Source organism: Vanessa cardui, chromosome Z, assembly GCF_905220365.1.
Source record: "Vanessa cardui chromosome Z, ilVanCard2.1, whole genome shotgun sequence".
NCBI lineage: Eukaryota > Metazoa > Arthropoda > Insecta > Lepidoptera > Nymphalidae > Vanessa > Vanessa cardui.
The window spans coordinates 14,647,839-14,666,978 of NC_061154.1; the positions used below are offsets into that span (position 1 = coordinate 14,647,839).

Sequence of the window (19,140 nt, forward strand, 5' to 3'; positions counted from 1 at the left end):
GAAGTACAGCGCACTTCTGACTAGAAATATATTACTGAGTAGTAACTCGTAGCTTGGAAGTTAACATCGTGTACTTTTCTTTATATCGGAAAGGGCGTAAAGTAACCCTGAGCCTGATCTAACGACGGTCGTGTCTGTTTGCTGTTACATCGGATTATGAAAGGGTGGGAAATATAAAGAGCGTCTGAGTTTGCGCAATCACTTATTCTCTATAATATTTCCTGCGCAGTTGGATTAGTCTCTTTGAGAATAACCGCTATAGGTAATAATTTTTACAATGCCCACTTAATTGAGTCGTGAATCACATTATTTTAAATTTTACTGATTTAATTCTAAATATTAAGAGTTGATGATTGTATTTGGCCGATGGTGAACGTATAACATTAGGTAATTTGTTCGATCGTCTATCTACATAGGAAAAAAACTGGTGGAATGCACATATGGCAGAATATCGATGAAATTCAGCGCCGAGCACGAGGTGAATTATAAACACAAATTAAGCACATATATATACATATAGTGCTGCTTGCCTGGGTTTGAACCCGCAATCATCGGTTAAGATGAACGCGTTCTAACCACTGGGCCATCTCAGCTCACGGTTTATTTATACTACTTCTTCGCTGTAGAATCTGCATTCCGAACCAATGGTAGCTTCACTTAATATAGTTTGTTAAATGACGATTCAAAAGTGCATGTAGGAGCATTAATAAAGTATATTTTTATGATTTTTGATATTGAATTCATTGTCATATGTATAAAAGATTATACAATTACATAATAAGTTTTACGTTTGCAAATTTATTTTATATCCCCTTTAGATTATTATTTGTAGACATATAATACATAATTATCGAACCAGTAGATTAAATTAAATTGGAATTAATAATTAATGATTGAAAAGTTATTACGAAATTAATTTATTATATTTAGCCGCTTGACGCTTTAAAATAGTTCAATTATTATTTACTTAATAGTATAAATTATACACAAAGGTTGTTTGAGTCTGTTTCTAGTCGTAGTGCATAATTATACCGCATGGTGAAATTTTTAGTCATTTTGGATGTTTATTACATAACATTGAGAGTTGAAAACTGAGGTTTGACAATCACTCACATTACTATTTACTTGGTGGTAGGGCTTTGTGCAAGCCCGTCTTGTACCCACCCACTCATCAGATATTCAACCGCTGAACTACAGTACGCAGTATTGTTGTGTTCCAGTTTGAAGAGTGAGTGAGCCAGTGTAACTACAGACACAAGGGACATCGCATCTTAGCTCCCAAGGTGGGTGGCGCATTGACGCTGATAGTAATAGTTAATATTCCTTACAGCGTCATTGTCTATTGGTGATGGTGACCACTTACCATTGGGTGGCCCATATGTTCGTCCGCCAACCTACTCCATAAAAAAAACATAAGAAAAATAAAGCGAAAAACTTCAATCATATCAAAATACTTTACCGTCAGAAAAATTATAAACACACACCAATGTACAAACTAATTTGTGCGAATCGTTGGACTTGTCAAATCTTGATTACCCGCTCGGTCAAAAATCTCACACAAAGGACTAAAAGTGCTTCCGCGTGCGTTTGAATGACGCCCTTTTACGATCAAACCAGCTTTGTTGAGCAACACCTGTTTTCGATATTGTTTAATATGTTCATTTAGAGCTTATTATACGTTACCTCAACAAGCTTGGATTTATTTTTGAATATGTTAATAAAGCGTAGGAATACATTGTATAGAAATTCAATTTCAGGAAATGGAAACAGAAATTTTCCTGTTTATTTTAATAATATATAAAAGTAATAATGAACTCACTATAAGGAAGGAGATAATGGTAGCGGACAGGGTTTGACGTAATCATATAAGAGAGTGTTTTGCCGTCAATGTATTTTTTTTTAAATGACTCCACTCCACCTGATGGTAAGTAGAAGTACGCACAGTCAGTAAGAATGAGCTGCACTAGTCGGTCTCGCCTAGCCGGCCCACAAGATGCATCTTCCCGCCTAATTTGGCACCCAGGTTAAAAGAGGTTGTTGGCGATGCGACAAAGAAAAGAGTTGCCAAATTTCTTCGTGCGCATTAGGTCAAAGTCACAGTAAGGCCGTGACATCGCGAGCCAGTACGTATGGTGCTTTGACCACCAGTATAAAAAATAATCATATTTAAATATCTAATAGTGTACAGTACTTATTTTTTTATATATATTTATGAATCACACAACGAGCCATTTCAATAATTTTTCACTTTTCTGACAATTATAAAGTATTAGTTTGTATTTAATAATATGTTTAAGCACTCAAACGAAAATTTCAATAGACTGTATAAAGGTATCAAAGCCATGAATCTATTTGAATATCACTACTCCATTGCTAACTATATTATCGGTTTTCCCGTCGGATGCGAGTTGCCATAGAGTTAGATAAATTCTAGAACAGGCTACGTAAATATATTCACCGAAAATTGAGTCAATTCTTGCGTCTCCTGGTACCTTTCATTATGTAATTCTTTCAATCTAGTAAATTAAAATCTCGTTGCGAAAGAATAAATATTTAAAAAAACATCGTCTATCTTTTAAGACAAGGTTCCAAATTTGTATGTAATATCATTTTTGAAAAAGTAAAACAACTTTTCAGTAAAATTTTCCTATCGTAAACACAAAATGTCACCAATCGAGAGATCTGGTCGATTTTTTAAATTTAATACTAATAAAAGTAAATATTATGGAGATTTTATTTCTTTGAAGTGCTTCTGCAATCCAATAACTTTCTTCGTCGCCGTTATGTTATCGAAATCGAAGAGGTTCTAAGCTTTTAGTAATATGTTTCTTTTTTCTAATTTTAAATAGATATATTTAATTTATCGCAGTATTGGCCATTGTAACAAAAGTTAATCTCGGACTCAAGTCAAATGGTTAATAAATTCACTGTCAAGTCTCGGTGCTTTGAAGCGCTTGTCCACTATTATTAGCAATCCTTTACAAACACCTCTCGTGTAATTGTTAAGCCAGATCACATGACACTGTAATGAACAATGGCAGCGCAGATCTACCGTGGATTCAAAGGCATTATTTTGATTCTATTTGCATTTGAACGTGGTTTCACTGCCTCCCTTATGTCAAACCAGTGCGTTGGATGTTGATCTACTTTTCATCGCAAGTGACGGTTCTATTCATTTGAGTACAAAATCAACAAGTTCGTTGCGGCAGGCTTCGACGTCAATTTGCAGTTGAGTTTCAGTGTTTTCGTACAGTACCTACTTCTGAAATATTTTATTCGGCTTTCAGTGATAAACGTTAAGAAACATCATCTTCGGTTAAGCATTACTCTACTATTTTTGTGGTTCGGGACGGTAGCCAACACATAAAACGCTGTCTGTGATCACTTGAGATACCACCGCTCCATTTTTCTTATATGTTTTGATTCTGATTATAATTGCGTATGGTTGGCAAAGGTAACCCTAGTTATAGAAACAGCAATATAAAAGAAAACGAACGTTTTTTTTTAATTAATTTTACATGATCCTGTTATAAAATTCAGCAACGTATGGGTTAATTTTAGTTGCCTTACGTTGATAAACAGTATGTATTTAAAAAACTAAAACCAATTCCAATAAATATTTACTAGCTATTCGAAACAAAACACAAATTGTGTTATGTCAATAAAAATAATCCGTTCAAATAGTTTATGAATAATTAACGATTTTACAATTCCGGTATTAGTTGATTTAATTATTTAATATACTGCTCTCGTTATAATTTGAATAATACACATATGTTTACGAAATGTTTGAAGCTTTTGAAGGTAATGCTTGATTCCGTCAATGACTATAATTTAGTAAATAATTAAATAGTGATGTATGTTTTCAATTTTATGTATATAATACATCCTACTTGGAAGTCGACGAGTGTTAGCTAATACTTGTTAACTTCCCGGAAGGAAAGGCTTTTTTATCGTCTATATAATCTTGTATTGAAAAATATGCTTTATTCACCAATTTACTTTTTACTAATGTATTAAATTTATGACTAGTTTTAAGTTATTACAATTAGTCCTCCTGTTTGCTTCTACGGTCATGATTATTGTCGCTCATGTTTTCATCATCATTTTTAATTAATCTTAATTTGAATTTATACTACAATATATAATAATTTATAAGAGCTGAGATGGCCCAGTGGTTAGAACGCGTGCATCTTAACCGATGATTGCGGGTTCAAATCTAGGCAAGCACCACTATATATATGTGCTTAATTTGTGTTTATAATTCATCTCGTGCTCGGCGGTGAAGGATAGAACTATAGAATTCTTCGTATATTTTTATAAGGGCTTTGAATAAACCATAGGTCCAATTATTCCACGCAATTGAACCTCACGAAGGTAATCTCACTCCTTCCACGAGATGTATAAATTTAATAAAATTGCAATAGAGTTGTTTCCATCCATAAAGTATTTTGTGCAACCATTGTTGTTTGTCATAGACAAGATATAATTTTTATAAATCAATTTTTGAATGTCACATAATTCGTAAACGAATCCACGAATTTTGTTGGATCTTTTTAACCCGGAAATAAGTCTCAAGGATAAATCAGCCCTTATTTTTCTTTCGAAACCCTAATTCTTTCGTAATTAGCGAGTCTTAATGGCTTATTTGTTTTTTGCGTAGAGGTCGATTTTATTCAAATAAAATAAAATTCCGAGTATTTGTTTCGATTTGTTCTATTTATTGTATCACATTTGAAATTCGATAAAGCTGCCTTTTCAGTATAAAACAAAAGATAAAATATATTGTATATACATATATCAATGTTCGGTGTATGACGCGAGTTCCATTTAGTACAAATATTTAATGAAAAATTCCTATCGACATATCCATAAACATTTTCTATGTATTCGCTCGTAGACAAATGGATCCGCTGTAGCCAGTACACTATTGTATCTGCTGCGGTATCTGCATACCGTTATTAAAGTAATATGGTGCTGTACAAAATCCTCTCATATTCGTGCAATATCGACAAATGTCAAAACGTTGATACGGTGCATAATTCCATGTACGATACAGGATTGAGTGTCTAGCGTTAATTTCCGATACAGAGCAACTGCTTTAATTTTATTGTAAAATCTTTACTGAGGATGAATTAATTTTATTCAATATTGGAAAATTATTTCACACAACGATTTCCTATATCAAGTCTATAATAGTATAAAAACATATTTTATGTATACAAGTGGAGCGAAAAACAAAAAAAAACCATTGTGTTGAAAATAATCGATAATTAGTTTATACAGAAAAAAGGTTTTATATTACTCAATAAGAATTATTTATCAGGTCATGTATAAATCCTTTTATTTGAATAAGGTTGAATGGTGTATCTTTCCTGTGAAACCCAAGATAATAGTTAATTAAAAATTCTAGCTCACTCAATTGTCTTTCGCAGAAGATCTTTTTAAGTTACAGCGTCTGGATTTAATAAAGCAAGGTATAAACTGAATTCAAATTTCCTGAAAGCAAGTTATTCAAATTATAGTATTCCAGAATATTTTCTTTGTTCAGAAGATAAACGTTTCCCTGTAATTAAATCCGAGATATTTGTGTTTTAACTTGGTGGTATGGCTTTGGTAAGCCCGTCTGGGTAAGCACCACACGAATGAGTACTTCTTTATTGCGGTAGCATATTTAATGTGCTCAGTTTGAAGAGTAGAAACACCATACTGATCCAATGCAGGTTGATGGTTACATGAGGCGAAATTAAGCACATGAAAATTCACTGGTACTTGCCTGGGTTTGAACCCACAATCGTCGGTTAAGATGCATGCGTTCGAACCACAGGGCCATCTCAGCTCTCCTAGGAAACGTGTATAAAAAAAATGATGACTGGTTGACTAGTTATGGGGTTAAAACGTAAGATAACCATACAGATAAATGATCTCGCTTTTACGTTTATAATAGGAGTTTGGATATTCAAGTTAAAAGTACCTCCCTCATGACCTTACTAATGGACCCTGTTCAGTTTGCGAATAGTTACACGGCTCTCCCTTTCTGTTATTAGTAATTTGACGTTCGTAAGGCGAGTCCATAATGACGTAACTACACAAGCGCTGCACAATGTTTAATAGAAGTTGTTATTTTTGGTTGTAATTATTACTGTATAAAGGAAATTCAGCTAATGTTTTAGTTTTATTTATAAATAGCTTGTATTGTCATACATTTTTCCCGTTGAGTCTGTTTTTCATGTACTTATTCTTAGTTCTGCTTCACACTCTTCTTGTGTACTTAACCATAAAATAATAAAAAAAAAAGAAATCAATGTCATTATTTTGAATTTAGTTTATTTTTCTGCATCGGTAATTTTAGTATTATAGCTACCCTCCAATCAATAGTTATTTCTTAAGCAAGAAAATGCATCATTTTTGTTCTTATACTGTAAATGTTGGTAATGTATTTTTATTATGTTGGATATTCGTCGGTATAAATTGTCTTACATCTACTAGCTCATGTGGAGGATGCTCAGCATGAAATGTATTTGAAAGTTTGAACTTTGTTACAACTACGCTGAGACGATATCTTGGAAAATGGCGGATAATTAACTTTTTAAATTAGAACTCTCACACTTTCACTAATTAACATAAATAAAATTTAATTATGTTTAATACTTGCTTATAATGTCTTGGTATTTAGTATTTTCCCAAATTATAAAGAAAGGAATCCTACCGGATTGTAAGTATAATATACACGATTTACTGATTTGGATAAAATTCATACAGCATATTTTTCAGGTTAAAGAACTTTATTACTCATAAAGAACCTTAAAGTTCACTCAATTCCATTAATCTTTATAAATTATATCTATACACAGTTTTTATTTATAGTGCCAGCTACTACTTTCTTCGTGTATTCTGTTCTCGTATAAGATTAGGAGAACATATACGTGTGAAAAAAAGTCATTCAGTATCAAATCAAAATAATTTTATACAAATAAACTTCACAGTGAAGCGTTTTTGAGTAGTCGATCGTCGTCGAAGAAACAGCAAGAATCGCATAGTTGCTCTTATCAAATAAACAGAAATTTAAAATGTTTTTTACAGTAATTAGTGTCTTGTGATGGGAGCCGAGGCTAATTCCTGGCGTTTTTTCAGTGAAAGTACTCTTTTAAAGAATAATAAATATAATATTTTTATATAAGTATGCGCTTCGCGGTCACCCGTTTTAATTTATACAATTATGTGACGATCGTGGATTTCATGTTGTTGTTACTAATAAAACAAATTACGTAAAGTATACATTTTCATTATTTGTATTTGTTAAATGAAAAACCTGCGGCCGTTACGCACTGACCGAAGCGATCTCTCATGGACAAATGAATTACATAATATGATGCGTTGTATTTAAACGTGAACAAATACATTGTATATAATCAGTTGAACGTACTTTATGATCCCGTATGTAGAAGCGGACTTAATACATCGAAAAAAATGTTGGTGCTTAATATATTTACTTTGACTGTAACCCATGTTATGTATAAGCCAGGGGGGAGTTACCAGAATACGGAGCGCGTGGATCTTAATTGAAAATCGTAAGTTGAGTTTGAACGTGCCTAATATGTTTATCAATAATTTCGTGCTCGATGATGTAAGTAAACATCCTGAGTTTTGATGTATGTCAATGAAACGAAATGAAATAGGAGAGATGACATTTATAATTATAGCAACAAATCTAATTTTATTAATATGAATCAAAACCGTGTATTGGTAGTAACTAATGTTTGTTAAAGTATGTAAAGAACATTACGGAATTCTCGTGCACGTTTTATAACCTTACATAATAACGGACGAACTCAACACACTACACTAGAGACCGACTCACGCAGGCAGCTATATTTGTTCGACTTGTCGGGATTTACCTTTATGTTAAGTTTTGATGTTGTATTATATATATATGGTGTATTATGTATCATCACGATTTTGATCACTTCGCTATCTATGCAGTTATATCATTATAGTGCACAAGAATGTCGCAAACATAGGAATATTCTGTAAAAAATTAAGGCCAGGCGCACGTCCACCTAAAATTATTTATTTATTTATTCTTTATTGCACCCAATCTTAAAACTAAAAATAACATTTTTGTTACACAAAAGTTGCATGAGGTGCAACAGGCGGCCTTATCGCTAAGCAGCGATCTCTTTCAGGGAACCTTTGGGTAGAGGCTCATAATATTGACATAAATGGGAAGATATATATTGAGATTTTTTAAAGAAAATATTTATAAGTGATTATCGCTTCGAATCAAAGCTTAAACCCAGAATCTGATGTGCAGTCTTAGTAGGCAATTAGCATATGTCGTTTGATTAAGAAAAAATCGGACAGGTATTCATCATTCAACAAATTGTACCGCGATGATTTTAATTAACTGAAGATGACTTATTATTTTTTCAGAATTATTATTCCATATCAGATGATATGAAATAATAATTATTAATGCAAGTAGTATCCATGTTAAATCCAAGCATTATAAGACTAACATTTTTTTAATTACTTTTTTCAAATTTAAGTTGTTCATATTTTCGCAGACTAGTGTATCCGTGCCGTTTCGAATTTTCTTCTTTTTATTATTTTTTGGAATTTAAAGAATCAATTTCATTTGTTTTCTGAATGAATATATAATATTAGCATATATACTAAATCACCGGATTAACTAGTGCAATGGGGCAAAAGTTTCGAAAAAGTCACAGATTCGTAATTTCCTTTGTCAATGACCTAGTTAAAGCCTACTCCAAGAACTCATTAAAGCTCTTCTATGGAGTGATTATTAGTAAAATCATCGCTCTATACATTTTTTTCTCTAATAAAATTTCGAGAAATATATTATATTTACATAAAAAGTATGTAACGTAATTTTTTAATTTTTAAATCAATTTGAAAACCAAAACAGAATTCTATCGAGCACGGCTGCTGCCAATAATTTCATTACCAGCAAATTTTCGTGTTGTGTGTTCGACGGGGAATTTCTAATTGCTCATATGTAAGATTCCTATCATCGTGTGGAATAACACATGCCTCGTTTTCACTTAGACAAGCTATAATATACCGTACTCGCTGATCAGGTACATTGAAAGGAATATAAGTTGTACATCATCGTGAAATCTTGCAATTTTGAATGAAGATAATTATTTATGAAATGTATATATTTTTTGTAGTATAAAGCTTATGTGTGCTAGTTCGTCAGTTTCAGATTTCCGCTAAAACTATTGATCTTATTATTAGGAACATTTTAAACACATTAAACAATAATCTCGGTAGAATCTTTTAGGAAACGGTGACTGTTTGACATATTTGTTAGAGCCTACTTTGCTTTAATTTGAAAGGAGATGAAAATTCATGAAGATTAAAAAAAATTGGCTCTGGTCTTTCTACTAAGAATATAACGGATTAACATATATTTCAGAACATTCTACAAACACTTAAATGATCCCATAAAACGCACAAGGAGTGAAGACGAATGGTGTGTGATGAAGGGTATAAGGATTTAGGTCGGATGAAAAGTTAGCTTAGCGTAATACTGAATAACGCCTGCTCATAAGTCCTTTGATAATTCAATGTTTGGGGTTCCGTAGTTTTACAGTAAAAACCTATGTAAGATCACTTAATTGGCACTTAAGACTTTTTTTCTCAGAAACTCGTACAGTCATAACGTTGAAATTAATATCAAATACTTAGGTCCCTCAGAATTATGGACACTTTAAATCTCAATCAAAAGATACGACGGTTAATGACGAATTTCCCAAAGGGAATCCAAACCTGAAAGGGTAGGTACTTCCCATTGATCTTTAATGAAATTTGACAAGAGGCAATATCTTGTAGCACAAATGAAAGAACAAATCCAAAACTGAACTATGAATATAAAAACCAGTAATTGAATTTACATGTTCATATCATAAGTTCCTATTATAAGCTAATGTTCCTCAAAAATATTTTTTAAATGTGTAACTTTCTGTTACAATCAGTGCCTTGTATGCCTATCGGCGTAGACGGTACCCCACATATTAATCGTTTGTTCTAATTTTTGTTTTTCAGTTACTCATGCAAAATACACACTATTTCCCACGCTTGTCATTTAATCTAAAAATAAAAATAAATGCTTATTCGATGTAATATTTAAATAGTATGAGCATGGGTGGATAGGGGTAGAGTACGACTAAGGAAACGATGGATGGATTGTGTGAAAGACAATATGGTTACAAAGAATGTTACTTGTGAGATGACGTCTGATAGAGAAGTATGGAAGGAGAAGACATGCTGCGCCGACCCCAAATAAAATTGGGATAAGGGCAGGAGGATGATGATGACAACTGAATACCTATGTGTAATGGGACCTTAATTTTTAATATATTTTTTATCGCAAAGTATCGGAGAATTAAGTCGTCTTTTACAAGTATCACGTATTGAAAGTACTTTAGAAAATATAATCGTATCCAAACTATGTGTATACTTGGCCGTAACAATAAATGTAATAATTGGCAATTAAAATTATCCTATTTTTAATGCCTTGAATAAATTTCGAACTCTTTCACGATATAATCACCTCTCGAACGGTTAATTATTATTTATGATATAGGTACTTATTGGTTAAAAAATTTATCAACTGAACATTTTCTTGCTAAGTGAATTTCACACCCGTGCAAATCCGGGGCGGGTTTCTAATGAAATATTGCGTAGGCTTAATCGTTATCTAGAAATCAATCAAACAAATGGAAATACTAAGAACCTTTTCCTGGAACCAGTCAAATCTCAATCCATTTCAGTTCCGAGAGCGCGAGCATTATCGAAGTCTTACAAGACGTATTTCATATATTTCACAGAAAATTTTATTTAAACCTACGTTTATTTTCACAAAACTTTTTATTCGAGTACATGCTACGCGAACCACAAAGAAGCCGGATCATAAACTCGTATAAAGTTACCTTTAAAACACGGTATTGAGTAATAAAAGCAATAATATCGAAATTCATTAGCCTTTTTCATGATTGCGCTTAAATCAATATCAGGTTTTACCGCTATTGGCGTGATCTACCCTCATTCTCTGATTTATACAAGCGAACGATCTCGACTTCGCACGGATTAAAAAACAAAATTATTAATTTTTATTTTTTATATATATAAACAGCGTTGGTAATAATATAATCATACTATACAAAATAAATATTCTTAAGTGACATTACCATTATTCGTGAATTTGCTATTTACAATCGTGTGTTTAGAACCGACTTTCTTTTGCTAGACATCTGATAATCAATAAATAATCAGTCCTATAAACTAGCAAAATACTATATAGTATTTTTATAACCAGAAGTAGGGAGTAGGTTAACCTCTAAAACAATTATCTTTAATTTAAAATAACAATCAATCTACCACAATAGAAAAACATTTAGTCTACAACACAAATAACCATCAATAATCACATTACACCGTAACAATTATATTAGCATTTCGTGATCTCAATGTGTCAACTACGAATCTCCTTTTTTGTTTTTTTTTTAAGGGACGTTGTGTGACTTGACGCAGATGTTGCTTGTTTATTCCAACAGTATATATCTCCAACTTTTAATATAATAACTAATAATACCGTTGGAAATTGTAAAGGACATTTGACAACTCAATGTAAACGTATCGATTAAATGTCAAAGAAATATGCCGTGTTAAAGGCATTTGAGCTATTTATATACATAGCGACGTCGTTATTTGAATTTTTTATTAGGTTTTTGTGCATGTTCGACTGGAAAATTACCACCTATTAAACAATTATTCTATCGTGAAAGCAATACAATGTAATCTTTACATGGTATAAACAAAGTCTCTTACCGCTGTCTGTCCATTTGTAAGCTCTTTTAAATTACGCAACGGAATTTGATACGGTTTTTTTAATAGATAGAGTAATTCGAGGGGAAGAATTTTGTATAATACTTGGACAATATATTAAAGAAAAACTGATAAATTAAGAAGTTTATAATTTGATGTCGTAAATAAATTCTGTATTATATTTTTATTATTAGCTTCCTGACCCGTGCGAAGTCAGGGCAGGTCCCTAGTTACAAATATACGAACGAAACATGTTAGTCTCTTGTAACGGACGAAAGGAGTAGTTGTAAGGAATAGTTAATATTTCTTACAGCGTCATTGTCTATGGGCGATGATGACCACTTACCATCAGGTGGCTCCTATGCTCGTCCGCCAACCTATTCCATAAAATAAAAAATAAAATACGTGCGGGTGATTGGTTACTTCCGACAGTGCCTATGTTTATACTAAGTACTTGTAGTCTATTCTATGCAACATTTTGTTAGAGGTTACAAATGTATCCGCCTGAATATGAAATTACAATTATAGTAAGTTGAAAAGAAAGTGTGTTAGTCTCGTAAAATAAATAAAAAAGAAGTTAATTTTTTTCTTATTATCTCGGAATACGATTCGATCTTTCTCCGAGGGCGCACCAATAGACATTTCACGTTATTCATTTAGTCTATATTAATATTATTAATTTGAAAGACACGTCTGCTGTCTGTCTGTCGTTCTTTCACTAACAAACCGCTAAACCGATATTGATGAAATTTGGTATGAAGTAAAGTTGAACTCTAAGAAAGGACATTTATAGTACTTTTTTGTCTGACACATGACAACCCTAAAACGCAATAGAATGGGCGAGCGATTTGTATAAATATATGACTTCAATGACAATAGTTGAACAAACCATTGAAGTTCATATCTCATACTGTTCTGTCAATACATGTTAAATTATACGTTGGAACTTTGTCCGAGTTTGATAAGTGAGCTGGATTTAATGTCAACTACATTGTTTATAGAAGTAAAATTGACGAGTTGTCGTGATATCACGATAGATTTAAAATAAGATGGATTCCCCCTCCCCTTCGGGTTAGGTTTTTGCACACTGAAATACGTTTGTTTGTATAACGGCAAGCTTCATGAAATTGAACATGAAATTTAAAAATATTAGTATTATTTTGTTTACCGACCGTTCTTATAGGCTCATGAAAATAATTTTAAAAAATGACAAAAATCAATTATCGCTGTATTAATTCAAATTCAAATTTTGCGTCGATTTGAACTTCACATTAAATTACTCTGACACAAAATCTTAAAACAAACAACATGTTAGCAAAGCCAATTAAAAAATGACACTTAATCAGTCGAGATCTTACATAATCTGTAATATTGGATCATTAAAACTTAACTCCAACTCAAATTACTTTATTCAATATAGAAGTATTACACTTTCTTATTGGTGGTCAATTGAAACAGTACCACCGGGTCGGAAAAGAAAATACCCTGACCTGAGAAGAACTGGCGAAAGAAACTCAGCGGGTTTTCTTTGTCTCATATATTAATTATATAAACAATTTAGTTAAAAAAGAAATGGATATGGATTCTCGAAAATATGCCGAGAATATAGTAGTTAAGTGATATAGTTTTCTAAAATAGTTATAAATATATTATTCAAGAACTGATTATATGGAATAATATAACAGAGCTCTTAGCCAAACGTATGGAAAACGTTAATCTGAAGTTCATTTATCTTTAGTTCTTCAATGGGAATACACTATATAAACTATGAATTGAAAGTTAAAGTTATTTGTTAATTAACGGTTGTTACATCAATCTCGAAATTAATTAATCACATTCTTCTTTATTAGTAAAGTTAAGCAATTAAAGTAAAAAATACAGTAATGGAAGATAAAGTTATAACAATGTTCCCGGTTCCAGCGTATTCTACTTGAGAGCCTTAAATTTCCCGCCAATGTTTTCTTTTTTTTTCTAATGTTGCCCTTTTCAAAAATTGCAACGACTGCAGGATTGAATTCCAGCAATTTAACAATCTGTCTAGATGTATTCTCGACTACCTTATTTTATAATGCTACGGTAACATTAACTTAGATAAATATTTTTGTAGGGAATATCAATAATAAATACTCGCGCAGAATCGTGCGTAAAATACGATTGCATTTTTTGCTGTATCAACACAGCTTGTGTCGGTATCATCGCTGTATTTACTTCTTCAGTACAAACAAAATATGTTAACCTTGCATTTCCCTTTAATTTAAGAGCCAATTATACAGTTATCAATTTATTTTTTTGTATTTAGAACACGAAGGAAATATTTTAAATAACTAATATTCAACTACAGAACCGGTATTCATTTTCGAAATTTCAATCTGAATTCGATGTTTAATTCGAAATTAAAATCGATTTTATTGATCTCGTTGTCTGCACTGACAATGACCTTGACCAGAATCCGTATCCTTTTCATGGAAATTGCAGTTTTGGGAGGCAACATATAGCTGGGGGGAAAAGAGGCGTTTCTATGATTAATTGAAACTACGGCTACGCCTCCCTTTTACAAAGTACAGTCGCGTACCTTGGTTTACTTGCGATTAAAATATATTACATTTAAATGCTGACAATAATTTATTTCGTTTTATATAAAAGCTTTTATTTAATTTTATAAATCCTTTTACTGAGCATAAAATCGAACAGTATTGGCATATTTTAATGTGGAAGCATTAATCCTATATTACTTTGATCGTATTTTGTATTTAAAATATAAATGAAAAGAGAATATTAAAATATTCAACGTAATAACAAGTTTAGGACGAAAATTTTATTCACACTGATATGACACTGACAAACGCTCGATAGAAAGTTTCGTATAAAACAGCACGTTGCATGTTTACCTGTTGAACGCCGACCATATTTGCAAGTGTACGTTTCCATGGAAACGAAAGAGAAACCAAACTCTGAACCGTAAAACTGCAAGATATCAATCGTCTCAGAGCTCTTTACAACTGGTCTTATTTGCGCATGCTCACAGGAATTTACAGCAAATGACCAATCACAGGAATATCTCGACTGCATTTTAGAAGCCAATTTTTCTACATCTATTAAAGTTATAAAAAAATATATATAAAATGCGTATGCAATCGCTCTTAGTGAGGCTTTACTATAACTATAATATTAAAAGCAGTACCAAACTATAGGCGAAAAGTAAATCATAAGGCTGTAAAGAAAAATAAACGTCTGTTAATGTACCATACCTGGGTTAAACCTTCCTATACCCAAGATGGGAAGGTCATTCTAGAGAGTTTGCGATTAAATTATCACAGTACCTGTACCATTGGGTGGTATCCGCTAACCGAGAGTTCAACCGATATATTGCAACGTTGTGTAGTTGTTATTAATAAAATCTTAGATTTGGAGTAATCCCAATATAAAGATTGCATTAGAAACGAAAATAAAATTACGATAAAAAACATAATAATAATACGGAAATTAAAAAATAATTGTATTAATATAATACTAAACATTAATAACAGTATCAATGTGTAGACTTATAGGATGTTAATTAACATCCTATTATTATTAATTTAAACTAAAATAATCAGAATTTATCAATTTTAAAGACACTTATATCTATTAATTCGAAATATTACATATTTATTTGCTTTTGTCTAATGGTAATTTTCAACACCTTATAGTCATTGCTACAGTTGCACCGGCCCAATCAAACAGGAACTAAACTATACTAAGAATCCAACGGTTGTTCAACGGTTAATAATATATAATAGGAGAAAATGTTCTTAGTACCCAGACATGTTTGCATAAAACCCTACAGTTAAATAAATCCAAGTAAAGTAAAACTCTGTTTCGTTTTCGAGAAATCGAGGGTCTACCCACTATAAACACGAGAAATGAAAGCTCGCAACTCTCACCCCCCGGACCTCTCCCCTCGTCAGTGCGAATTGAATAGAATTAAACTGTGATCATTGATTAAAATTTGCCGTCCATCTCGATTCAATAGTATGTATATTACCTATTGGATAATCTAATAAACGCTCGCCGCTGATGAAAATTGCCAGTAATAATAATTAGACAAGCCGCGTGAAATTCATAACCACGGTCACTAAACTGTTTATTTCCTTGTGGTTATAACTACGGCGACTCCCTCAACCTTCGCACCCTAATATAGTAATTGAGAAGGTTGTTGTTCAGTTGTTTTGGTGGTAGGGCTGTGCAAGCCCGTCTGGGTAGGTACCACCCACTCATCCCAGTTATTCTACCGTCAAATAACAGTACTCAGTATTGTTGTGTTCCGGTTTGAAGGGTAAGTGAGCCAGTGTAACTACAAGCACAAGAGACATAACAACTAAGTTCCCAAGGTGTGTGGCACATTGACGATGTAAAGAATACATAATATTTCTTAAAGCGTCATTGTCTATGGGTGATGGTGACCACTTACCTTCAGGTGGTCCATATGCTCGTCCGCCAAACTATACCATAAATAAAAAAAAATAGTTATGTCAGTATTTGTGATATATCCACGGCAAGCTAACCTAAATGCTGAAGCTAAAAGGTGAAATATTTCAAGCAATTCTTGATTAATATATCTTTAGTAATAATACTACTTTACTTAACAACTTTTATGAATTTTAGTCACAAAGTTCCGATAACAACTTTACTAATTTTCGAAGTGACGTTTTGACGTGAAATATCGATAATACGTTTTAGATTCTGAATAAAAAATTAAGTATTCTTACACTCTTTTTAATCTAGTTAAGAATTATTAACATCAAGCCCTTATAAGAATAAAAGTTACTATATAAATCATGACCACGCTGAATGGTAGCACGAAACCTAGCCGAATTTCCCAGTTAAATCTGAATTCCGATCCTTCGAGCAAAATTTAACACCCGCTCACCATTGGAGGCCGTAACTATAATAGATTTAAATCTTTAATTTAAAATAAGAGACGAAAAATTCCTTACTTACTTGTTATATATGTAAGATTAGTTAAAATATGATATTTACTTACATTTTAATGGCATCGAACAGGTGGACTATCGGACGGGGAGGCCAGCCGCGGGCTTACTCGCGGCCGACCCTCTCGCCGAGACGACCCGAGGCGACACACTCTTGCGGGCAATCACAATATTTACATGCACCAACATCATCCAGGACATATCAGTACAATTGACATCGAGGTGAGTTTTCATTCATATTTGTAAAGTAATCGTATAGCATCTATTTTAATTACAGCGGATTGAAAGCAGTTCTGAAAGTTAACACTTTTAATTGTTTTTATTTTTCTTAATTTAAATAAATCGTGTTTTTGTTTGAGAGCCGAGATGGTCCAATATTTAGAACGCGTGCATCTCTTAACTGATGATTTCGGGTGCAAACCCAGGCAAGTACAACTGAATATTCGTGTGCCTAATTTGTGTTTATAATCTGATATGATATAATCTGCATATCATGTTCCAATCCTTCTCCTCAAAGGGAGAGGAGGCCTTAGTGGGAAGTTTACGGGCTGATGTTGTTGTTGATGTTTATTTTTATACATATAATAATGCTTCAGGCACACTGTGCTGCGAAGATGCCGACAATCAAACCAGAGTATTCAACTGTCGCTAAGTATCGCGACGTGAAACAGAAATTTTTAGATCCTCGTTTAAGAAAGGTACAGATTTGTACATCAACGATAAATAACTAAAAAAACTAACATACAAATTTAAGTTATTGTCAATAGCAACTAACAAATCTAATTACAATCGCTTTCATAAGAACTAATTCATTAGTTTTACTTAACATAAAATATAAACCTAAAATCCGTACTATCATTATATTTTTATATTAAGTATGTCTATTCCCCTTATTGTATTGTACAAGTATTGCTTATAATAACCGTTTATTTATTACAAGGTTTGATAAGAGACAAAAATGTACAGCGAATGCGAATGTGTCGGTTATGGGTTATAATAATAAAACCTATTTTTCAATGCATTCAAATTATTGTACGCATAGTGCGACATAACTTATTGGCGTACCATATACATTTAAGAATTTTTTTTTTTGGTCATCTATATAAATATACACTATTCTCCATTTTTTCGCAGTCTTTTAGTCCTTATTAAGTCAACCAATGATACTCAGTAAGAAGTCCCTCAACAATACACATCGTTTTGCAACCGAACATAAATGACTATTTTCAAGAACATCAATGCATGTATGTGTACATCTGGTTTGGTTTCAGCCTCCTCTACCGCGCTATCCGCCGCCGAACAATGCCTTGCTCTTCGATGACGACCCCGGGGTCATGTCGGAAGTCGAGACTTCATCCACGGGGTTTCGCCGTGGTGGTAAGCAACGTTCTTCTCTCCCCGTCGTCCGAACACCTTCGAAAACACTAGAGAGACCGCTCGGTATGTATTCCATACTTATATAATATTTGCTACTTTAGTTTCTTTGCTTTAGATTGTCTTTAATTAATTATGTATTTAATTTCTAAGATGATGTCATATTTTTGTCCAGGTCTCGTATTCCTTCAGTACAGAAATGAGACAAAGCGAGCCTTGCTACCGAACGAAATAACTTCGATAGACACTGTAAAGGCACTCTTTGTCCGTAGTTTTCCTAAACAGCTCACAATGCAATATATGGACAGTGAAAACGTCAAAATTTATATCCATGAAAACACGAAAGATATGTTTTATGAACTGGAGGATGTAAGGTACTGAGGATTACTTATATATTTAATTATATTCCTTGCAACGTGTGACAAGAAAATGTATGTAATGTAATGTATTTTTGATTTGGAATTATTTGGTTTTAAAACTTCAATGTAACAAATAAAAAGTAATTCATTCATTCATTCGTTCTTAAAAATCCCTTTATAATTTATAATTCAATATCACATGGCGAATGCTTATAAAATATACCCTACGTTAATCAATTTCGGTTTCGTCGCAATAAATACGATTCTATTTAGACAAAGCATTGCGATACAATCTAAATCACAATCGTTTATTTTATAAACGTATCTGCGCGATAAAAATATAAAATAACTGAACATTTGCGTTCGGTTTTTCTCAAATACCCAAAAGCGTTGAACGGTACCGAGAGCAACGTCAGCTTAATTGAACTATCCCACCGATATTAAAAAAACTCTGTTACTTTCATTTTGTAATAAAGTCAAATCTATATGTATAAACATGTAAACACAATTCGTTTTGTTTTGGTGATATTTATGTTCTATCCGCTCAATCGTAAATCGCATTCGAAGTTATTTCATGCATTCCA

At 32.6% G+C, this 19,140-nt stretch overlaps 1 protein-coding gene across 17 annotated transcripts in view; it reads left to right on the top strand.

Annotated features, from left to right (window-relative positions):
* LOC124543059 (coiled-coil domain-containing protein AGAP005037) overlaps nucleotides 1-19,140 on the top strand; it is a 199,338-nt gene that overhangs the window by 107,559 nt on the left and 72,639 nt on the right. For 16 of the 17 annotated variants that reach the window (XR_006967427.1, XM_047121078.1, XM_047121076.1 and 13 more), the window contains 4 exons: nucleotides 16,897-17,045; nucleotides 17,420-17,521; nucleotides 18,095-18,263; nucleotides 18,373-18,571. Coding sequence is in view for 16 of the 17 variants with exons in the window: in XM_047121078.1 (XP_046977034.1) it covers nucleotides 16,897-17,045; nucleotides 17,420-17,521; nucleotides 18,095-18,263; nucleotides 18,373-18,571 (619 nt within the window). In the remaining variant the exon portion in view is untranslated. The remainder of the gene's footprint in view (nucleotides 1-16,896; nucleotides 17,046-17,419; nucleotides 17,522-18,094; nucleotides 18,264-18,372; nucleotides 18,572-19,140) is intronic. The other variant, XM_047121083.1, reaches the window with a different exon arrangement.